The 24,901-nt window shown below is 38.1% G+C and overlaps 3 protein-coding genes and 1 pseudogene across 3 annotated transcripts in view; 3 read left to right on the top strand and 1 right to left on the bottom strand.

Moving 5' to 3' along the window:
- elfn1b (extracellular leucine-rich repeat and fibronectin type III domain containing 1b) overlaps positions 1-24,901 on the bottom strand; it is a 105,021-nt gene that overhangs the window by 31,758 nt on the left and 48,362 nt on the right. The window lies entirely within an intron of this gene.
- LOC130096881 (UDP-glucuronosyltransferase 2A2-like) lies at positions 4,383-8,717 on the top strand. Its single transcript, XM_056263569.1, has 2 exons — positions 4,383-4,518; positions 6,786-8,717. Exon 2 carries the CDS (start codon positions 6,791-6,793, stop codon positions 8,384-8,386), a length of 1,596 nt encoding a protein of 531 aa, XP_056119544.1. The 5' UTR covers positions 4,383-4,518; positions 6,786-6,790; the 3' UTR covers positions 8,387-8,717.
- Positions 4,384-23,585, top strand: LOC130096882 (UDP-glucuronosyltransferase 2A3-like). Its single transcript, XM_056263570.1, has 2 exons — positions 4,384-4,518; positions 21,699-23,585. The coding sequence occupies exon 2, from the start codon at positions 21,704-21,706 to the stop codon at positions 23,297-23,299; it is 1,596 nt and encodes a 531-aa protein (XP_056119545.1). The 5' UTR covers positions 4,384-4,518; positions 21,699-21,703; the 3' UTR covers positions 23,300-23,585.
- LOC130096883 (UDP-glucuronosyltransferase 2A3-like) lies at positions 4,455-18,433 on the top strand (annotated as a pseudogene).

Here is a 24,901-nt window from a genome sequence, read left to right as displayed (position 1 = left end):
AATATATTACTGTATTTAATGATTTAGTGCATCCAAAAAAAAAACGGTACATACAGCACCTTTAAAACTTGTAACTTGTTATAAATTGATCAACGACATTGTTGTATTACAATATACGTAACCTGCATCTTTGTAGCTGTTAAAAATGTGAAATTATTAAATATGAGCTTGTCCTGCATTAAAAAAAAAAAAAATTATTAAACAAAAACAGATATTGTAGCCTACATAATGGCATGCCGGCATTAACAAATATATTACAAACAGAAAGTGAGTCTTCAATATTCTCTAAAATCTAATTTCTGTATAATACTTACTGTAAGTTTGCAGGATTGTTTCCTTTTCATGCACATTAGAGATAAAAGTTGATTACAAACAGAATTCTTAAAAAAGATAGAAAAGTGATGGTGACTTCTGGGAAATTCGAGGGAGTAAACGTTTCAATGCACTGGAATGCTTTTGACAGTGAGACAGCCCTAGAAATGTCTGACTCCAGTGAAATGGCTAATGAACTGAGGCGGATTGATACTAATTAGGAATTTGATACTTTGTTGTCTTTCATTCCAACCAAACATCCATTATTGAGTGTCAGATTCAGATCAGTCAAAGATGTAATAGATGTAATATTATCGAGAGTCGTCTCACTTTCGCACTACTCTCTCTCTCTCTGTGTGTGTGTGTTTCCCCATTCAGTGACTGTTCTTTTGTCCTTTTAACTGGTGGTAATTAAATGAACAGGGTGCTTATGGAGAGGTGTCTTTCTGTTCAATTAACTTGACATACTGTGGTACATTACTGCCATATTTGCTGTGACCTTATATAGTGTAGATAAACTTTGTTCAAATTAATTGCCAGGTTAATGAGTTCACAGCTTGTGCATTTCAGCAAATGGGTTATGTGCCAGCAGGAAGGGAATGTATGTGTCTATTTGCTGAAAAGAAAGGTTTTATCTTTGTGTTCACTTTTTTTATTTTTTTTATTCTTAATAACTTTTACATTATTGCATTTTGCCCCATTTTGAAGAATGTTCACATAAATCCTTTCCAAGGATCAGGCAAATCTATCATGTGGCTTCAGAGTATAGAGTACAAGTCGTATGAACTACTTTTATGGTGTTTTAATTGTGCTTTTTGTCCTTTTTGGAGCTTGACTGCCTGTGGTCATTGTGCAGAAAAGATCTATGTGAAGGTTGGCTCATTGGAAAAACATGCCTTTTGCAAACTCCAAAAACGTACATATAAATATAAATAAATACAATTCACTGCAGTTTCAAACTGGAATGAACACCAGTGACAGTAAAACACCAACAACTTTGATTTCTATTCACACATTTCTATGTGATTGTATGGTATATGATCAATAAATAAAGACTTATTTGCACAACTATGTTAAGGCCTCAAAACACTTACCATAGTGCATGATTTGTAAACAAATACATTTTGACTTCTGCATCACCAAACCAGCTCCATATGTATGGCTTTTCTGACTTAGGGGTGAATTCAGGTTAACTGGAACACTTTTCCTCAGTCATCGGAATAGCAAATGCCTCAATTAACCTGAATTCGCCATGTAAACTTGCTCGGTAGCTCACCTGTACTGCACACTCGGCCACAAGTCCCTTGAAACACGAGTCACGAAGAGCTCAAAGACTTGTAGAAGCCAGCTAAATGGCATAGTTGTTTTAGCAAATGTGCTTTTATCTCACGTCTGCCTTAGTGTACGTGGTACGTTATTTTTGGAGATGGCAAGAGAAAAGGGAATGACATAGAATACGAGGATATAAGGGATTTGCAAGGACAGGGATGCATTTACATTTCTAAGCAGAACAGCATGTCTGAATCAGTATAAAATGTGGGTGCATTTATTCCACGTTTGTAGGTCATTTGTTAGAGGTATACAGTCTGTGTAAGCTTCTTACTGTATTTTTACTCTTATTTTCTCTCACAGACTCATATGTATTCGTCTCTTGGCCATTACATTGCAGTGACCCAGAAAGGCATAAAATTGCATCAGTAAGCCACAAATCACCAAATCCAGTTTCAATAACCTTGCAGAACACAGGGATAGCACACGTTTAGAACAGGTGCTGTAATTGTGCCAACGGTGTGTGTGTATGCTTTGTTTCCAGGCGTATGTGTTTGTTTTGTGTGAGCGATACTTCACAGTGTGTTCTACAATTTCTTTCAAGGACCTCCTGGTTGCATCACCTGTTTCAGAAATCAATGGGTGAATAACCAAACACTTATATATTCATTTGTATTCCAGTCACAGTAGGGTACAGTGAGCACCACCCTCCGGGGAAGCGACGGAGGAAATACTTCAGCAAGAAAATACTGGGAAAGTTGTTTTAATCAAATGTATACAATTTAGTATATTTGCAAAATTGGTTAGCCAAATAGTTGAATAATTTTGTTAGTTTTCTCATAAATAAACTTTGAAACCAGCCCACTCATTCTGATTTAAACAAATGTTCTGATTTTCTTGAGTTGTACAATGCATTTTTGATATTTGCAAAAAAATATGAAAATGCATCTACATCAACATTTATGTGAAATCTGCCCACTCGTTTCGACTGCATGGCACAAAAAAGACGACACAATGTTCTGGTAAACAGCACATGGAGAAGCATCAGATCTGTTGAATACTCAAACGAAGCATCCACCACCCGCCCCCAACCAATTTTACGCCACTTGGAACCCTCCACACACCAGCAGAATCTTAATCAACAGAGGTTACTGCAGATCATGCCGCTTTAATTGATAGCTAGAGATGCCAGCTGAATTTCAAGCTTATAGGTGATAGTATCACATCACCGGAAATGAGTGATACCTCATTATTTCGAGATTTCAGGAGGAGAAAGTAGAAGTACAGCAAAGAGATTAACATGAAATGCAAAATTAATGATGGCATGCAGAGGGTTCTCCCAAAGAGAATTACATAAATAATATACTCACTTCAAAAATCAGTTTCTTAATCAGTATTTTTGACTTATTTTCCCTTTAAAATATCCTTAAAACAAGATATACAGTATGTAAATGAGAAACAAAACTGCATGAGAATTGTTTTCAGAAAATATATCCTATATTAAATTTATTCATCTTACCCCACTCTCCGACTGCTTTCTTAAAGCATAAATTTCAATAAACTTGGTAAGATTTATGCTTAAAGCAAGAAAAACAATTGCAGGGAAGGTAATTTGCCTAAATCCAAGATATATTACATGAAAACAAGCCTTAATGTCTCATGCAGTTTTCTCTTCTCAAGTAAATTAATCTTTTTTCCTTTTTTTAAGGATGTTCAGATGTTGTTTTACTGGAATACATAAATACCGATTAAGGAAATTATTTCTGATAATTATTCTAAATTATCAGAATTAAAATAATTTTACATGCACTCACAACTTCCACAAGGCATTCCTATTATTGCAGTCTGATTTAAATGAAATGATTTAAATTACTCTTTTTGTGGCATGTGACAGTTCCATTAAGTTGTGTAAAACTAGGGCTGAAAAAAAGTTTTCACCATGTGTTTGAAAAGTGCTTTGTGACCGATTTTTCTAATCATAAATAAGGCAGCCTGATTATGCTTACTGAATTTGTATGTGAGAAGAAAGAAAAAAAAATACATTTTAAGTTTGACCATCACTATAAAGTCACAAAAATGAAAATGTCATGACTTTACATTTAAAAAAATAAAAAATACATCAAGATTACAGTAGGCTATAAGAATTATCAGATCTGAAACTTAGAACTCTGTATGTGAGTTTTCAATGCAACATACAGCAACCAACCAATTAAATGAGCTCCAAAGAGGCAAAATAGTCAGTGTCCAAATGTATCTGTCACCAAAACCACAACATATTTTTTTTATCTAAAGGGCGAAGCCTAAAAATAGTAGCTAATGACAGCATATGGCAAAAATGGATAAACTTCTGCAAAGAATAGTTGCTAAATTACATTGAAGTATAGGCTCAAACATTATCATACAAGTTTGTAACAATCACTGAAACTTTATGGACAGATGTGTGTGCAAATTTGAGTTTCATATCTAAATGCATTTTCTGTGTACCACATTCTCTCTTTCTGATGATGAATAGATGTGTCAGGCTTTCCCATGAAACGATCTCATTCACTTTACGAACCTTCATGAACTGAGTTGAATAATGGAGCTGTTTAAACTTGTCATGTTTGTTCTTCAGATCAGACTTTGTTTGTGTAAAGTTCCATTTAAAACGCTGATATGCATGTAAATGCATGTAATAGCTTCTGATCTATATAGACAAGTAGTGAATGGACTCACTACAGTCATTTTATCCGACCCTCCAAAACCTTTTATGTAACCAGAACCATATCCTGTAAATCTGTCATATCACTCAACCTTAACAGGGGGAGGTGCCCCGGGCACTTTCAGTAAAAAGAGAAAATATGTTTCTGGCTGAAGGAAAAAAACGTGTTTAAGTAAAAAGCTGCAGTACAGAGTTGTTTGGACGTTGTGGAAGTTTCTTCTGACCTCGCGCCTCCGGTGAGTTCTCATGTTGATTTATGATTTCTAATAACGTTACATACAGTAAATGAGTGCAAGTGTTGTATGCGTTTTTACATAGGCTAGTGACTAAACGTGTTATGTGTGCTGGTCAGTGGTGGCATGTGAAATCCATAGTTTTTTGCATTGCCCGGCGTCGTGCAAGGTGTTATAGTTTGTGAAAGCATTGATGGTTTTGAATGAATCTTTGAATTGAACGAATCGTTCTCGTGTAGCCTAACGTTACTTTCATGCACTCGCTCGTGTCTTTCGTTTGCCGCAGCCTTTCCTTTTCAATCGCTTTCCTATTTTGTTTCAAAATAATGACTTTAGTCAGAACTAATGCATTCTATCTACAATGCGACTGTGGTTAGATCTACTGAACGAATGTGGAACGTTTGGACAAAACTACTGAACGAACGTGAATCAGTCTCGTTCACACAGGCGATGAAACGAAGGAAGAATTATGAATGCAAACTAATAACATACTGTGCAGCTGAATTCTCTGTTGTCGTTTGGGGAAAACACTACATGATGCTAACGACACAAGTCGCGTGACACTCTTTGATTCGATTGTTTTAAACTCACTCATAACACTCACTTGCCGCCACCTAATGGCGTAACTAATAACAGTAAAGAACGAATCAGGTTGATTTATTTCAGTGAACAAAATGGAATTAAACTTTTAGCGAAAATCAAGAGATTGTATTCACTTAATCAAAATCCCCAACAATATTGCGCTGTTCAAATTATCTCACAGTAAAAGATTTTAATATCACATTTAAACTGTAGTCTAAAGGGCAGTGTTCTTAGAATAGTGGGGTTTTTTTATTATAAAAACATTGATGGTTGGTAAAATGGTTGTTTCCAGAGGCAGCTGGTAGGCTACTTTTTAGAAACAAGCAAACACAGATGATTGCTATCAATGGCAAAAGTGTACTTGGATATAATTTCATATTTTGTTGTCTATAATGTTCCTCCAAAGCAGCTGCCCAACTATCAAGTGTACTACTCAACTTGACCAAGCTATATTTTTTCACAGTTTTAAAAATGCAAGGTAAAAGACAAAATTATAAACTAAAGATCTGCTAAAGACATGCTTTACTCCCTTGGCTGTTTGCTCCTATTGGGCACACTGAATACATCAAAGAGTAGGCCTACTTTGAAATATAACTCCATATCTCTAGTTAAATACCCTTTGGTCCTTTGAAAACATGAACTTTCACTCCCCCACTGCAGTATGCACGTACAACAGAACTGTTGTGGGAGTGAACAAAAGGGGCAAGGAAGAGTAAACTGTGACTTATGTTACAACTTGACCATGATTTAGCATGTCATGTTTTCATGGGTCTGTTTTCTGAGAGAAAATATTTGAGAGCTCATATAATATAAACTGGGCAGACTTCCAGTCAAAGTATAAAAAAAAAAATCGTATGGAAAATCTTCCAAGCCATAGTGTCATCTACCATGGGATACCAATCCTTTACTCTCATCATCATAAAAAAAAAAAAAGAAGGGAACATTGCATTTTTTTTTGTAGTTAGTTTAAGCTTGGATATAGGCTACTTTCTGCTTGGGTGTTATTTTCATATTATAATGAAAAAGTATTTAATTTTGTAATGCTTTTATTTATTTATTACATGTAAGTATGCAGTAGAACAGAGCAACAGGAGAGTGTGGCACTAGCAACACCAAGGTCATAGGTTCATACATGAACTGATATACCTTTAATACAAGTCATTTTGAATAAAAGCTTCTGCCCAATGTATAAATGTAAATGTTAAGTAGAAATACTTGAATTTGAAAGAACTGGGGCAGAGATGAAGATGACGGAGTTCTGAATCTGATACTGTCCCACAGTTGAAACGTTGAATGGTAGCTCATTAACTAGACCTCTGCATGGAAATGCTCTGTTCACCTTTAACGACTGAATGACCCTTCACTCACATACTATAGTATTTATGTGTCTTGTCATGCACGTTGAGGCTGAAGGAGAGTAAGCTGTGCTTCTACTTCTTTGACTTACCTTACACTCAACAAAGTGGTTCTGGTAATGATTTTGTAGTCTACATTGTCATGGGTAAGAACATGTTTCTTGGTATGGAACAGGTTATGGATCAAAGGAGCAATAACTCCTAATGTTGACCAGACTTATTTGACTGTCAGATATTAAATGGTTAAGTCTTTCTTTAAATTGTTTCAACAAATATAATGTGACATGCTCAAGTCTTTCAGTGGATCGTTCTTTTTCCCCTGCTTTACCACAGGTGCCATGAACAAACAGATTTTTCAGTCATGTGGCCAACTCTGGATAGTCCTTCTGCTGACGACTGTCCCAGTTGTTCAGAGCGGGAAGGTTCTTGTCTTTCCTGTGGATGGCAGTCACTGGGTCAACATGAACATCTTGATAGAAGCACTTCATGCCAAAGGTCACAATGTTACAGTCATCCGGATGGCAGACAGCTGGTACATCAAAGAATTCTCACCTCACTACACATCAATCACCATAAGTTCCCCAGGAGGATTTGATGAAGAATTCTTTGAGACGTTTGCATTCAGACTCATGAAAATTCAGAGGGAAGGTTCCACCTGGGCTCGTCTCAAGCTGGAGATAGAGATGTGGGCAAGTACTTTTGAGTTGACGAAAACAGAAAGTGAGATGATAAACAGTATGATGGAAGATCAGCAGCTGATGCAGTCCTTTAGGGATGCCAAGTATGATTTGCTCCTTACAGATCCACTCTTGTTTGGAGGCGTCCTTTTGGGCCATTTTCTGAAACTGCCCATTGTCTACAATGTCCGTTGGATAATGTATAGTGAAGGTCATTTTGCAATAGCTCCTTCTCCACTTTCTTATGTTCCTTGTCTAATGGTGGAGTTATCAGACCGCATGAGCTTTTTTCAAAGAGTGAAGAATGTAGTAATGTACACTGTAGCTGAATCACAAGGCGCTTTCCTGTTTGCTCCACATTATAATGCACTTTGTGAACGGTTTATTGGTCCAGGAGTGTCCTTCCTTACCTTACTTCAGGGTGCTGATCTCTGGCTCCATAGAGTTGATTTTATTTTTGAATTCCCGCGTCCCACTATGCCAAACATCGTCTACATGGGAGGTTTTCAGTGCAAGCCATCAAAGCCTCTTCCACAAGATCTGGAGGACTTTGTGCAGAGCTCTGGGGAGCATGGTGTCATCATCATGTCTCTGGGCACTCTCATTGGTCAGCTTCCTGATGATGTGGCAGAAGCAATTGCTGAAGCTTTTGCAGAACTTCCACAGAAGATCATCTGGAGGTACAAAGGAAAGAGACCGTCTGCACTAGGGAACAACACCTTAATGATGGACTGGATGCCTCAGAACGATCTTCTGGGTCATCCTAAGACCAGAGCCTTTGTGGCACATGGAGGAACCAATGGAATTCAAGAAGCCATCTACCACGGGGTACCAATCGTTGGATTTGGGCTGATTTTTGACCAGCCTGATAATCTTTCTAAAATGAGAGTAAAGGGTGTAGCCAAGAATGTAGACTTTGCCACAGTGGATAAGGACTCCTTCCTTCAAACTGTCAAAGAGGTCCTTTATGAGCCCTCTTATCGGGAGAACATGCAGAGGCTCTCGAGGCTTCACAAGGACGTCCCAGTGAAGCCTCTGGACAATGCCATCTTCTGGATTGAGTTTGTTATGAGGCACAAAGGTGCCGCTCACTTGCGCACAGACTCTTACAAAATGCCCTGGTACTCTTATCACTCTGTTGATGTCATTCTGTTCCTGCTTTCTGCTGTGTCACTCATAATCCTGACTATATATGCGGTTATCAAGTATTTCTGCTGCAGAATATGCATGAGAAAAGCAAAAAACAAGCTTGAATGACTTTACTTTTTTATTTTTACTCAGATATTAAGCAACTTAAGGTCAGACATTTCCTGTATATTAATGACCAAAGCTTTCAATCATTATGATATTCATTTCAAATGGTTATCTATAGATGTTGATTTATTGGTTTGTGCACAAGTTTTTAGTTGTGTTATTGTTTTAGAACCTATTCTATATTTCATATTTCAATTATTTCAGCTCTATCATGCTTTCTATTTCTATAAACTCATGTGATTTTATTATCATTTAAGTTTCCCTTTTCTTTTACTGTATGTTATTATTTCACCATCTCTATGCATTTGATTGCAATGTTGTTTCATGTTAGTGTTTCTGTTTCATATTTATGTGCTGAACAAATTAATTAAACTTTTGAATTGAAACAGAAAATTTGGACAATCATATATAATGTATACAAAAAAACTTGATAAACCTTAAAAAAAAAAAGATGTGCTTTCACATCTGTAGTTCGGTTAATTTGTTCCGGACCAAGGTTATAGCATTTTTCAGCCGTTTTGGTTCCTTTTCACTATGCTTTTCACACCGCACGTTTGCTCTGGTCAAATCAGAGCTCACCTCACTCCTCTTCTTCTTCTGGTGTTTTATGGCGGTTGGAAAATAAACGACAGGTGTGTTCCCGCCACCTACTGGGCTGGAGTGTGGACCATTGATGGAATAGGAAGAACTAAATAAATGAAAAAATAAAATAAAATTTCACCTTCTAAATCCTATTAAACAGATATACCCTTCTTAAGTATCTCATTAATGCATTATATGTTTTATGATGATTCAAGCCATTATTCAGCAGTGTTTTAAGTGTAAGATTGCCTATCCCCATTTCTCTTAATTCTTCCAACAGAAATACCCTTTCATGTTCATAAGGCTACAATATATTAGTCGCCTACATGCTCTACTGTTTCTGCTGATCCACATAAACCACAACTTCCAGACTCATGTTTGCATATACAGAGAGAAAAATTGAGAGCCGTGTGCCCATCTGCCCAAGTCTAAGTAGCCTATCCAAATTACTCGTTGGCCAGATGTGTCTTTGAACCTTCTTAAACTGCTCCTTGATTGGTCAGAATTAACGTGCGGTAATATTCCAACGGAACTCCCGGAAGTAAACAAAGAGAGGAGGGGGAAAAAACCAGCAGACAACACGCCGCTTTTTTTAGTCATTCTATAGAGAGACGACTGCGGGCTGATTGTATCCCTGGTCATCATCATATACTACATAGTTTGTATACACCACTTTAGGCAAACTATACATTTCGAGAATGAAGCGCGAATGCGGCTGGAAAATGCGCTGCAAACGGCGAAAACCTCGTGGAACTGTCTGAGATTTGCCACCATGGCGTGTGATAATAATGCGTTCTAGAGAGTGCTGGAAATTTAAAAATGATTTCATCCAGGAATATGTATTTAACCTCAGAACAATCTCAAAGTAAAGATAGGTGCTAAAGTCTGATTTTGTGGTGGCTGTGCTTTAAAATTAAATTATTATAATTAATTTAAGTGATGAAGGATTTTGAAAGTCTGACAGTAATCAGTGTTGAGTTCTAAGGTTAACCCTGCCTTGTTTAAATGTTTGAAAATGATTAACAGTAATGTTACAGTAACAGGAAAAAAAAACAGTTAGCCTACAGTAAAAAGTAGCCTAATCTAATCATTTACATTATTTCAATAAAGTAATTGGAATGATTACACTACTTATTATATTTTAAATAGGGTAACTTGAAGTCTGTAACCTTTTACATTTTCAAAGTAACCTTCCCAACACTGCCTACTGCATTTACAACACAAAACATACAGCATGACCAGCTTTGTTCGCTTATCGAAAGAATGACTCTTATAAGCTGATTCTTTATAGTGAATCAAAACATAAAGCACTGTATCCCGCTTTCTGAACAAATGACTGTTATATGGCAGGAATTCAGAAAAACACATACTGCGCCACAGTTGATTCATCGAGCCCTAATGAGTGTGTGACCAATGTATGCCAAATTATTTGCACATGAATGATTCCTTGGAGCCATTTCTTTGAATCACAGATACAGTTTGCAACTTAGACTACTGTGTTATTATGTTGTATTCAAGACGCATTAAGTTTAAAGGTTACTGTATGATGTTTGAATGACAGTATTAGCTTAAAACTTATGAGGTATGAATTTTGTCACCAGTAGCTATTGTATATATATATATATAAATGATCGACTCAAATATTTCACATTTTCCGATTGTTTAGTTTGATAAAAAAAAAAAAAGTTTTTATGTAATATTGTATAGCATCTATTAAATGCATATTGCTGTGCATATTAGGTGTGCACAAAGTAGGCCTACTTCAAGCGAGTAGAGACACAGGAGAGCGGTTATCAAACACACACTTCTAGAATTTCCTATGGGGCATTTTACATGTTTTTTTCTGTACTGAAAATACAATACTATTTTTTGTTACAGTAAGTGACAAGTGCGGTTGTTTTTCATTAGGCTATATTTTCGATCTTTTGAATGTGTTTGTGACAAAGACATTCTGGTGTTTCTTGTCAAATGCACTAAATGTAGTACTGTAGAAATTAAGTATTGGTCATTTAAGTTTCAGTGAACTTAGCTAGTCAAGTACCAATATAAAATATTACATGTACAATTTTAAAGGTGCTCTATGTAACTTTTCTACTAAAATGAATCCTTTTTTTATTGCCTGTGTGTGAAGGGGTTGTAATCACACATTAAAATGATCCACTTGTCGAGTTTTGCTATTACCTCTGAAGGCCAGTATTCCTATTTCAATGTGAAGTCTCCGGGTCGGATTTACCGCGAAATCCAACGGATGTGACGTGCATACGCGCTCCTGAGCCTCTCTCCTTACAGTCTATTGTAGACGGTCAGGGAGTTACGTCAGGGCGAGTTCAGGGAGTTATATCTCAGTCAATCTTTGATCAATATTCCCAAGACTCTAATCGTTCGTAGTGCTGGACGGGGCCTTTTGAACGAGCCCACCCCCGAGGTCCAACTCGCCCGGCTCCCCGAGTTATAGCCGTTCGAAATCGGGGGTCCCAGCGAACGGCGATCCGGTAGGGGGCATCCCCGAGGCCCGCCACTCTAGCGTTCGGGCAAGGGTTCCCCTGGGACCTCCTCCCCCGAATTTGAGCTCTCTGGGTCTTTGCGTTCCAGAGATACGAGCGATTTTCTTCTGAGATCTAGACGTCACCGGCGTCCGCAATTTTGCAGCGCGCCCGATGGTTTTCTGCTAATATCTCCGCGAAAACACCACCAAAAACTATGGAACTTATATGGTTATTTTCAGCTCGACTAGATGGTCCCAACGAGCTCGGTGCTCGCCGAATCCGTCAAGTATTCGCCGAGATATTTGCGTAATAGACGGTATTGTCTATGAGTTCGAGCACGAGCGCTCTTGTAAAATTTGGTTGCAATCTGAAACATCACCACTAGAGGCCGCTAAAAGTTACGTAGAGCACCTTTAAATGGTAGCTTATTAACTAGGGCTGTGCAGGTAAATGCCCTTTGTTCTGTTAAAGACTGTTAAATGAATGTATCAGCATGCACAACTAGACCAAAACAGAGTAAATGTTTATAATTTTGTTAGTTACGCTACATTCCAGGCCGATCTGCTACATATTCATAGGTAAGAATATCTTTTTTTATAATGAACAGCATAGAGATCACAAGGAACAATAGTACTTAATATTACAAGTAGATATATTTGCTGTTTCCTCACCAATTAGAAAAATGAGAAAGTTTGAGATTTTTATTTGACAGGTGCCGCGCGAAAGCTGTTTTTAATTTTTTTTATGTTCATATGGGTGATTGTTTTTTTCTTTATTGCAGGTTTGAATGCCATCTAGTTAACAAACCAGGTGAGTATACGTTCTAGGTTACTAGAACTAAATGTTGTGTCTTGTCAAAAAATTAAATATTGCTTGTTTCCTCCCCATTTGTTTATAAGACAATCACCAATAAGGCTGGAATTATGGCTGCAGCTATCTATTATTCTACAAGTATTCTACTGATTATTCAATCGATTAATCAAGGATTCGGATAAAAAATTGTGGTAATAAAAATAGATCCATGTGAACAACAGCCTTTAAAATTACTTAAAATACAAATATATAGTAACAAGCAATAATAATTGGTTCAAATAAAGTATCAAAGTAAGTAATCTTATGGATTTTATTGAACAACACTGTTAAAATACACCATGTAAAATAAATTATATGAGCTAATATAAACATAACTTATGTACATTAAGTACATCATTATTATAAATAATAACAAATGCCTGCATAGGGTGCCAATGGCAAGGGGTGCTTCTCAATTCTTATTTGTGCATCCTCATTTCCTTTCCTCGCGTCTCAGCTCCACCCCTGTAGGATGCGAGGGAAGGCTGCAAGGAAAGAAAAGAAGGACGGAGGAATCGAATGAAAGATTTTTTATACATTGGAATACTTGATCACTCGAGCGTCTCTTCACAGCGTCATCAGCAGCGCTCAAAGGATCTGCCCTTATGTTGTTGAAGTTTGGTTATTTAAGAAATTCATTATAAATAATAATAAAGCAAGATACCCTGTTGAAATATGTGAGATGTGTGGTTTATTTAAACTGCAAAGGTAAAGCATAAATTAAAATTATTGTGACCGATGTGAAGGGGGAGGAGAATTGATACGTGCGTCACGTTTAGTCGGTAAAACACTTCCGCATAGGATACACCCGTGTATCCTCGCTCATAACTCCTCTGGAAGCCTCCTCGATCCTCGGTCACTTTTGTACGATAGAAATGCTTTCAAACTCGGAGTGAGGGTTTAAACTTTTATTTTGAAATCAATATGAGCAACAATTTGCATATTTAGAAACATATTTATGTATTCTCCAGTGTTGGCGTCGATTTACAAATGAGTTTCGTTACTACTCTCTACTAAACTACTAAACTTTGCATACTCTCGCAAAGAACTCAAAAGTTTTACTAGGGAACGCGGTTTTTCGGGGAACGCAAAAGCATTGATTATTTTTTTTTTTTTACATATATCTTAAAATGTGTTTTATTTGTGTGTTGGCAAGGCTGTATTTTCAGCATCATTCCTCCAGTCTTCAGTGTCACATGACCCTTCAGAAATCATTCTAATATGCTGATTTGCTGCTCAATAAACATTTTTATTATAATCAATGTTGAAAACAGTTGTGCTGCTTAATATGTTTTTGTGGAAACCATGATATATTTTTTAGGGTTATTTGATTAAAGCTGCTGTAGGTAACTTTTGAAAAAATGTATTTGCTAAAACTGTCATTATGTCCTGACAGTAGAATATGAGACAGATAATCTGTGTAAAAATCAAGCTCCTCTGACTCCTCCCAGTGGTCCTATTACCATTTGCAAGAAATACACGTTCCCGGTCAGAAACAACCAACCAGAGCCAGGAGGAATGTCTTAGCAGTGTCAATCACGCTCGTGTACGCGCTGATCACACCCCTCTCTTGCACAGCGCGTTGCGCGAGCCGTCGTTCAAACTCAAGATTGCCGGCGTGCTGCAGCTGTGCTTATGACGGAGAAACAACCTAAACTGCCAATTCTCGAGTGACACCTGCTCATAAAACAAAGAGGTAAAAGGAAAAAGACTGATGACGATAAACAAGCGAAAAAGAAAGAATTACACAGAGCCTATTGACTCGGTGTCAAAACTCTAGCCGCATAACATGTACCGTATTTTCCGCACTATAAGGCGCACTTAAAAGCCTTTAATTTTCTCAAAAAACGACAGTGCGCCTTATAATGCAGAGCGCCTTATATATGGATGGTGAACACACGTTCACCAAGACGGGGAGACAGCACCGGGCGACTTACGCCACAATCTGCCAATGGATCGTGGATGCCTGGGCTGATATATCAGTCTCAACTGTGATCCGAGCTTTCACGAAGGCAGGAATAATCTCTTTATTCAGCCAGCCCACATACCCGTATTTACTTCCTGTTTTCGACCGAAGTCCACAGTAGTTGATTGTCGAGTTCGCGCGCGATCAAACCTCCTCCCTGTGTTCAACATCTGATTGATGAACTATCCGTTTGAGCTGATATTCTCAGAACACCACACAGCACCGTCATCGGCTGACAGTCTGAGTCTCCACTGTTGCTTAGTTACTAATGATCGCGTGTGCGCGCACTCGACAATCGCCTACTGTGGACTTCGACCGAAAACAGGAAGAAAATACGGGTATGTGCAGTCAGATTCACCGTGTTCACTCACATGGCTGTGCACTTGTAATGACACATTAAGGTTGTTAAGAGGCTAAAAGCAGGTTTAAAACTTATCTCGTTTAAGTCAACAGGGTGCACATTTTAAAAAGAGGATAACACGGTGTAGGCAACACCGGTTTTTGTCGATGTTATCTGTACTGACAGCACTCCAAATTTACAGCAATCCAAATTTACAAAAAATGAGCTCAATGTTAAAATTGACCAGAGTTTTCCTTAAACGTTTGAACAACGTTACCATGGGAGTGAACGGAGTTGTCAGAACGCTTAATAAAGTTTGACTTTATCTGACTGTTTTGTTGACATTTGTTGACATCTAGTGGATGCATAACGCAAACCCAGTCAAACGTTTGACTGCAGTATCTTATGCGCCAAATAATCCGGTGCGCCCTATATATGAAAAATGTTCTAAAATAGGTCATTCATTGAGGGTGCGCCTTATAATCCGGTGCGCCGTATAGTGCGGAAAATACGTAGATAAAATGTCACGCACTCTGCTAACCAACAATTGAAACCTGCTAATTCACTGGCTTGTCATGTTGCTGAAATAATGTACAAGCACACCTTATCTAGCATTATATATCGCTAGAATAATTACTTACATACTGTAACGGTAGTTCCCGTTATATTAACGTTATCTTACTAGCTATGTATAACATATGGAAAGAGTGCAACGTTATAAAGTTACATGTAGGCTATTGCAAAATACATAATGATTTGAGGACCAAGTTTGTAGTCAAAGTATGGGCAGGCCATAGTCAATGTAAAGCATATTATTGACATTTAGTCCCTATTAGTGAATGTGCCATATAACTTTTTATCCGCCGTCATCGGTGGCCCAGTTTACTAGCCTGCGCGTTCACGACAGGCTCCGCTGTGGAGGACGAGCTGTGGAGGGAGGGCTGTAGCGCAGCAGAGAGCAAGGGGGTGGGACCTGTTAGTTGTGCTTGTTCAAATTTTCAGGCTAAGTCAACGTTTTCTCAAAACTCCCTACTGCAGCTTTAATAGAACGTTTAAAAGAACAATTTATTTGAAATAGAAATGTTTGTAACATCATAAATGTTTTTTTCTGTCACTTTTGATCAATTGAATGCATCTTTGCTGAATAAAAGTATTAATTTCTTTAAAAAAAAAAAAGTACTGGTGCTTGAACAAGTGGAAGTGCTTGAACAATTTATAGGTTCTAATTATAGTGCTATATTGTTCATTAAATTGGGTGACTAGATCACAGAGCACAGTGCCTGTTGTCCCTTTCACATTATGTTGTGAGAGCAGAGTAAAAAGAAAAGGCCAAGTACCCATAATCCAGCACTTGATAGAGCAAAAAGAGCTCTTGTCACAAGAGTTCTTATTATATCAATGTCACTTTAAAAATTCAGAGCATTACTGTAAATTACTAAAGGATAAAAACAGAGCATGACAGGAAATGTACAACCCAGTCCATCAAAGTAACGGATAAGAATTATTTGCAGTGCAACCTCTGGCTTAGCCAGATCTATGGTGCGTTTAGCAATCTTATAAACAGACACGATTGCAGCAAAAATGTCTCCCGGAGTTGTTATTAATGTGTTGTGGGATTTTTTTTTTTTTTTTTTTTTTTACCTACCTAGACTTAACATTGTGCTAAATTGTTAAAATTCTAATATCTAAATAGTTGGGGATTTTATGGCTTTCACTTTTTGTTGCAACTTGACAAATTCTTTGTTTAAATAGGTCACATGGCTGTGACTTTTGTTTTTCTTCTATTATTCTCATTGTGATAAATTTTCTGAGTGCAATATCCACTTCTTTGTTCTTACTGAATTAGAAAAAGAAACATGACTTCTACTACTGTACAAGCACCATAGTTAACTAAGCAAGTTCAATTGAAGTGGACAGTTTGCTGCCTAATATTTTATCACTTACAGTCTAAATATAAAGAGAAGAATGTATTTTTATATAAGCAACACAAATAAATATTAACACCCTGGAATACAAAATAATGTCATTTAAAAATATATATTATTATTGTGAAAATCGTGTAAAACATCTGGCTAAAAAAAATAGGTGATAAATTAGTTTCTTCTTTCTTTTTTCTTTTTTTTGTGGTACAGCTAAATTCTAGCTGTCCTTAAATGTTGCACATATGCAACTAATTTTAAAATGTGCTTGTTCTCTTTTTTTGCGACAGGAACTATGGATGGACAGGTTTTTCAGGTGCTTGGGCCAATCATGCTAACCCTCCTGCTGACGACTGTCCCAGTTGTTTAGAGCGGGAAGGTTCTTGTCTATCCTGTGGATGGCAGTCACTGGGTCAACATGAACATCTTGATAGAAGCACTTCATGCCAAAGGTCACAATGTTACAGTCATCCAGATGGCAGACAGCTGGTACATCAAAGAATTCTCACCTCACTACACATCAATCAATCTCAAGTCTGAAGGAGGATTAAGTGAAGAATTCCTGGATATGTTTGCATCCAGACTTATGGAGATTCTGAGGAAGGGTTCCACATGGGCTCGTCTGAAGGTGGAGATAGAGATGTGGGAAAGTTCTTTGAAGATGATTAAAACAGAAAGTGAGATGATAGTCAACATGATTGAAGATCAGCAGCTGATGCAGTCCTTAAAAGAAGCCAAATATGATTCTTACAGATCCAGTCATGTTTGGAGGGGTCATATTGGGTCATTATCTCAAACTGCCCATTGTCTACAATGTCCGTTGGACATTGTATGGTGAGGCTCATTTTGCAATAGCTCCTTCTCCACTTTCTTATATACCTTTTCCAATGGTGGAGTTATCAGACCGCATGAACTTTTTTCAAAGAGTGAAGAATGTAGTAATGTACATCATAACTGAAGCACAGGGTGTTTTCCTGGTTGCTCCACATTATAATCCACTTTGTGAACGGTTCATTGGCCCAGGAACATCCTTCTTTTCTTTACTTCAGAGTGCTGATCTGTGGCTCCATAGAGTTGATTTTATTTTTGAATTCCCGCGTCCCACTATGCCAAACATCGTCTACATGGGAGGTTTTCAGTGCAAGCCATCAAAGCTTCTTCCACAAGATCTGGAGGACTTTGTGCAGAGCTCTGGGGAGCATGGTGTCATCATCATGTCTCTGGGCACTCTCATTGGTCAGCTTCCTGATGATGTGGCAGAAGCAATTGCTGAAGCTTTTGCAGAACTTCCAAAGAAGATCATCTGGAGGTACAAAGGAAAGAGACCGTCTGCACTAGGGAACAACACCTTAATGATGGACTGGATGCCTCAGAACGATCTTCTGGGTCATCCTAAGACCAGAGCCTTTGTGGCACATGGAGGAACCAATGGAATTCAAGAAGCCATCTACCACGGGGTACCAATCATTGGATTTGGGCTGATTTTTGACCAGCCTGATAATCTTTCTAAAATGAGAGTAAAGGGTGTAGCCAAGAATGTAGACTTTGCCACAGTGGATAAGGACTCCTTCCTTCAAACTGTCAAAGAGGTCCTTTATGAGCCCTCTTATCGGGAGAACATGCAGAGGCTCTCGAGGCTTCACAAGGACGTCCCAGTGAAGCCTCTGGACAATGCCATCTTCTGGATTGAGTTTGTTATGAGGCACAAAGGTGCCGCTCACTTGCGCACAGACTCTTACAAAATGCCCTGGTACTCTTATCACTCTGTTGATGTCATTCTGTTCCTGCTTTCTGCTGTGTCACTCATAATCCTGACTATATATGCCGTTATCAAGTATTTCTGCTGCAGAATATGCATGAGAAAAGCAAAAAACAAAAGCAAATGACTTGTTTCTTTTATTATTATTGTTATTATTATTATTTAATTTTTGTAAATTAAATTAATTCATCAATTATGTTTTTAATTTGGTGGATTTAACGCTACAAATCCTGTAACAAATCTGTACTTTGGAGGGTATGTGAAACCGTTTCTTTATACAATAATATATCTTTTCTATCTATGTACATTGGTACAGTTTGAATATTTATTTAAAGAGGTATACTAACTAGTCCAAAAAAACAAAAAGCTAGATAATCACGACACTCTTATTAATTAAAAGCCTTTATTGTCTCACAGCCATACAACAAGTTACGATATCTCTCCTACAGATTTCAACATAAGCCTTCCTCAGGGAGAGTCACATAACAGCTGAAAGCTGATGATGTGATTTACTAAATAAATAATATTACTATCACCTGTGGAACTTGTGTGTTGCTCTCTACCGTTGGTCATTGTTTAAGGTATACTAGTTGAAAACTTTATACTTTTTCGGTTTCAGACTTTGTTGGATTAATGCATTTGCAGATTGTTGAAAAGAAAGGGACGTTTTTATTATATATTTATATATATATATATATATATATATATATATATTGTTAATGGGTTAGTCCAATGGAAATGTTGTCATAATTTACTCAACTTCATGTTGTGCCTAAACCCAAACAGTAAAAAGAGTTAGTTTGTACCATAAACGTAAATTTGAATAGTAACTCATTAACTATATTTGAAGGTAAATGCCCCTTGCCCTTTAAAGATTGTTAAACGAACCTAGAAATAGATGTTGACATGCATATCCAGGACAAACGCTGTGCTTTTAGTTGGATGACTTGCACTCCATTTAACAAAAGCTAACAGATAGATTTTCCATTCTACACAATGATGGGTGAGATTTTTTATTCTTTTTTCATTTAAAAAGATGCAGTCTATCTTATTGTGATTCATGTTTATACTATGTAATATTTAACCCTCTATGGTACGGTGTTGCCTCCAGGCAACATAGTCTATTTTTGCTTTTTTTAAATAAAAAATTAATACAATTTTATTGGTCAATGCTCTCTAAGGGGAAGGGAACTCAAATACTAACCAATGAAAGTGAAAAAGAGTGGTAACATGACCCACAGGGGTCCATTGTGTTCCCTCTTTCAGCACACGTGTACATGTCACATGGCTCCATATTTTCTCCACTGACAAGGGCATTTTTCACAAATTTCTGTCCAGATATTCAACTACAAAAAATCTTAGTCACCTTCATTGGTAAGTAAAGAAGTATTTTCAAAAACATTACATTATATATCATCAAATGTATCATAGGAAATTACATAAAACTGCATGTTGCCTTCAAGGCAACATTGTACCTTAATAGAATCACATAAGGCCATACCAGGCATACTAGGTTTGAACACAAGTATATTTTATTTGTAAGGAAAAGAGTTTTGAATTATATAAATGTATCTGCATTTTTACAATCTGAAAACTCAGCATGGTTCGACAGGACATTTGGCCACTATAGGGGGCAATCGGACAAATAGTTGGTTCGGGGGATGGGGGCATGGCTAGTGAGTGGTCAGCGGGGGTCGACGGGACATTTGGCCACTATGGGTAATCAGACAAATAGTGGGTTTGTGGGATGGGATCGTGGCTTGGGACCGGTCAGGGGGGTCGACGGGACACTTGGCCACTATAGTGGGTAATCGGACAAATAGTGGGTTCGTGGGACGGGGACGGGGGCGTGGCTAGTGAGTGGTCAGCGGGGGTCGACGGGACATTTGGCCACTATGGGTAATCGGACAAATAGTTTATTTGTGGGACGGGGGCGTGACTAGTGAGTGGTCAGCGGGGGTCGACAGGACATTTGGCCACTATGGGTAATCGGACAAATAGTGGGTTCGTGGGATGAGAGCGTGGCTTGGGACCGGTCAGGGGGGTCGACGGGACATTTGGCCACTATAGTGGGTAATCGGACAGATAGTGGGTTCGTGGGACGGGGGCATGTGGCTTGTGAGTGGTCAGCGGGGGTCGACGGGTTATTTGACCACTATGGGAAATCGGACAAATAGTGGATTTGTGGGACGGGGGCGTGACTAGAGAGTGGTCAGCGGGGGTCGACGGGATATTTGGCCACTATAGGGGGCAAATAGTGGGTTCGTGGGATGGGGGCATGGCTAGTGAGTGGTCAGCAGGGGTCGACGGGATATTTGGCCACTATGGGTTATCTGACAAATAGTGGGTTTGTGGGATAGGGGCGTGGCTCTGGACCGGTCAGGGGGGTCGACGGGACATTTGGCCACTATAGGGGGTAATCGGACAAATAGTGGGTTCGTGGGACGGGGGCGTGTGGCTTGTGAGTGGTCAGCGGGGGTTGACGGGACATTTGGCCACTATAGTGGGCAATCGGACAAAAAGTGGGTTTGTCGGACAGGGGCGTGTGGCGCCACACAGGATGAAGGCGGCGCTGCTTCTGAGGTTCTCGGATTTTGGGGTGCTCCCGTCTCCCCCCTGACCTCACACGGGTCATTAGGTCGGCCGGGGAGGTCTTCCACATGTTTGATCTTGCTGTTGTTGAGGCCTGGCCTTCATATTAGGATAAGGTTATGGTGATTGTTAATGCTTTACCTTGAAACAACACCGATTGTAATGTTTTGATATGATAACTTGATATGATGGTTTGTAGTACTTGCGTTCCACGATGGTACAATGTTGCCTGAGGGCAACAGCTGGATAATAAATGTTACTTTTTATAAAATATGAAATGTGTAATTCATTAAAAACTTGATAAATCTGTTTGTTCAAGTGTTTAGTTAAAGACATTGATGTTTTCAATAAATCTATAATTTTTTTCTTCATGAAAATGTCAAATGTTTCAATTTGTCCATTGTGAACAAACTTTTAATTAATAAATACATTTAAAAAATAATGATAATGTTTATTGATATTGTTATAGAGTCCAATTTTAAGCAGGAAAAACATAACAAATATTTTTTTCCTCACTGATATCATATTGCGTACCATAGAGGGTAGGTTTTTAGTAATTAAATATGGGTCCTGTATATATTAGGCCTGTATGCTTTTTTGTTGTTCATGTTTTTAGTTAATGCAATTAATTTAATATTTTATTATGCTGAAGTTTGCCTCTAAATATTTCCTCTGTGCATTCAATGTATAACAGTTCCTTTTTTTAAGCAAGAATACAAGAATCATATATTATGCAGTATTTGAACTATAATTGTTCACATTTACAATCTGGACCATTTTATTTTGAATTGTATCTTTTCTTTTCTTTCTTTGCAACAGGAACTATGAATGGACAGGTTTTTCAGGTGCTTGGGCCAATCATGCTAACCCTCCTGCTGACGACTGTCCCAGTTGTTCAGAGCGGGAAGGTTCTTGTCTATCCTGTGGATGGCAGTCACTGGGTGAACATGAACATCTTGATAGAAGCACTTCATGCCAAAGGTCACAATGTTACAGTCATCCGGATGGCAGACAGCTGGTACATCAAAGAATTCTCACCTCACTACACATCAATCAATCTCAAGTCTGAAGGAGGATTTAGTGAAAAATTCTTCAAGGTGTATGCATCTAAACTACTGGGAATTCTGAGGGAGGGTTCGATCTGGGCTCGTCTGAAGTTGGAGATAGAGATGTGGCAAGGTTTTTTAGGGATGCTTGAAGTAGAAAACAAGATGATAGTCAACATGTTTGAAGACCAGCAGCTGATGCAGTCCTTAAAAGAAGCCAAATATGATTTGATTCTTACAGATCCAGCCATGGTTCCAGGTATACTATTGGGTCATTATCTCAAACTGCCCATAGTTTACAATGTCCGTTGGACAGTTTACAGTGAGGCTCATTTTGCAATAGCTCCTTCACCGCTTTCTTATGTTCCTGCTCCAATGCTGGAGTTATCAGACCGCATGAGTTTCTTGGAAAGAGTGAATAATGTAGTAATGTACATCATAGCAGAAATACAGATAGCTATCATGATTACTCCAACTTATAATGCACTTTGTGAACGGTTCATTGGCCCAGGAACATCCTACTTTCCTTTACTTCAGGGTGCTGATCTGTGGCTCCATAGAGTTGATTTTATTTTTGAATTCCCGCGTCCCACTATGCCAAACATCGTCTACATGGGAGGTTTTCAGTGCAAGCCATCAAAGCCTCTTCCACAAGATCTGGAGGACTTTGTGCAGAGCTCTGGGGAGCATGGTGTCATCATCATGTCTCTGGGCACTATCATTGGTCAGCTTCCTGATGATGTGGCAGAAGCAATTGCTGAAGCTTTTGCAGAACTTCCACAGAAGATCATCTGGAGGTACAAAGGAAAGAGACCGTCTGCACTAGGGAACAACACCTTAATGATGGACTGGATGCCTCAGAACGATCTTCTGGGTCATCCTAAGACCAGAGCCTTTGTGGCACATGGAGGAACCAATGGAATTCAAGAAGCCATCTACCACGGGGTACCAATCATTGGATTTGGGCTGATTTTTGACCAGCCTGATAATCTTTCTAAAATGAGAGTAAAGGGTGTAGCCAAGAATGTAAACTTTGCCACAGTGGATAAGGACTCCTTCCTTCAAACTGCCAAAGAGGTCCTTTATGAGCCCTCTTATCGGGAGAACATGCAGAGGCTCTCGAGGCTTCACAAGGACGTTCCAGTGAAGCCTCTGGACAATGCCATCTTCTGGATTGAGTTTGTTATGAGGCACAAAGGTGCCGCTCACTTGCGCACAGACTCTTACAAAATGCCCTGGTACTCTTATCACTCTGTTGATGTCATTCTGTTCCTGCTTTCTGCTGTGTCACTCATAATCCTGACTATATATGCGGTTATCAAGTATTTCTGCTGCAGAATATGCATGAGAAAAACAAAAAACAAGCTACAATAATGAGGTTCTATCTATCTATCTATCTATCTATCTATCTATCTATCTATCTATCTATCTATCTATCTATCTATCTATCTATATATCTATCTATCTATCTATCTATCTATCTATATATATATCTATATATATATATATATATACATCCATCTCAGCTAATTTCCAAACATATGCACCTAATAACAAGAATGCTTGGGGGAATAGATTTGGGAAATGAATAATACATATTTTAATTCCTGCACAGTTAGCCATAGAATGTGCATTTTAACAGTATATTATACCTTTTCTTTCCAAAAAAAGGCATTTTTTTGTCAATCGAAAACAACAAAACACATTTTATTACTTGACATGAACAAGTCTTATTCTAAATGACACTAGTACTAGTGACAGGTTCAGTGGGGTAACCTGTGATTGTGATTATGTATTGCTCAAGAGCAGTGGTGGTAGATATCTCCAGTTTATGATTCACATCTTTGGCCATTGTGTTATCAGCCCAAATTAGGATATAATTTTAGATCCTCTAAAGCAGGCTCTTCTACACTGTAAAAAATCAAATCGTAAAAAAAGGGTCAAATGACTGGCAGCACAGGCTGCCAAACAAATACCGTAAAAATAAAGTAAAATATCCTAATTTAAATTAAGTGCAAAAACATTTAACAGATATTTTTCTTAAATGTTTTACAGAAAAACACTGTTATTTTACAGCTATTATCTGGATTATTACGATCAAACACCCTACCTGTAAAAACAATCCCATAAAAAAACAGTCAATGACTTTCAGCAATGGCTGCCACACAAAAACCATAAAATGAATGTAAAATAGCCTAATTTAAATAAGTGCAAAAGTATAAATCTTCATTAAGCTTTTTAACAGAAACAAAGTTATTTCACATTGTTTTATTAAGAAACATGTAGGTGATGCATGATTTACTGTGAATATACATCACTGTATCAGCAACAACACAGTTACTGTCAGTTAAATAAAGCAACATGCAGCATTTCATCAGTCTGATTATGCTCATCCTGAACTGAAGCACAGGCTCTACTCTTCAACACAATGGTGACCAACAAAACACACCATACAGAAACAATTTACATCCCAACAGAACATTAAACACTAACAGATCTCTCAAGATCTCTGCATCCTCACTTATTACAATCCAGACTTTATTTATTGCATACTAACATTCTTACTGAGAATTAACAGATGTTTAGAAGTTGTTTTTTTATGGAAAATAATAAAGTTTGATATCACCATGATGAAGATCAGTGTTATGGCGTATGTATGACACGCCAATTCGTATTTCCATTTTTGGCGTGCTATCAACACGCATAATCGCTTTTCAGCGTGTTTATCAACGCCTTTGACTTAACGTTATATTACTGTATTATGTATATATAAATATATGACCTACCCCAACCCCGTCCCTAAACCTACCCGTCACTGGGGTTAATACCATTTATGAGTCTTCTCCTACCATCCTAGGAAAATAAATATCACTCCACAGATGTAGATATAGATTTTGCGTCGTTTCGCTCGGACATTTAACGGCGTACACATACACGCGGAATCACTCGGACATTTAATGGCGTAGACATACACGC

Source organism: Rhinichthys klamathensis, unplaced genomic scaffold, assembly GCF_029890125.1.
Source record: "Rhinichthys klamathensis goyatoka isolate OS25496 unplaced genomic scaffold, OSU_Roscu_1.1 h1tg000208l_1, whole genome shotgun sequence".
Taxonomy (NCBI): domain Eukaryota; kingdom Metazoa; phylum Chordata; class Actinopteri; order Cypriniformes; family Leuciscidae; genus Rhinichthys; species Rhinichthys klamathensis.
The sequence above is the reverse complement of the archived record's forward strand: the minus strand, read 5'-3'. Positions and strand labels throughout refer to the sequence as shown.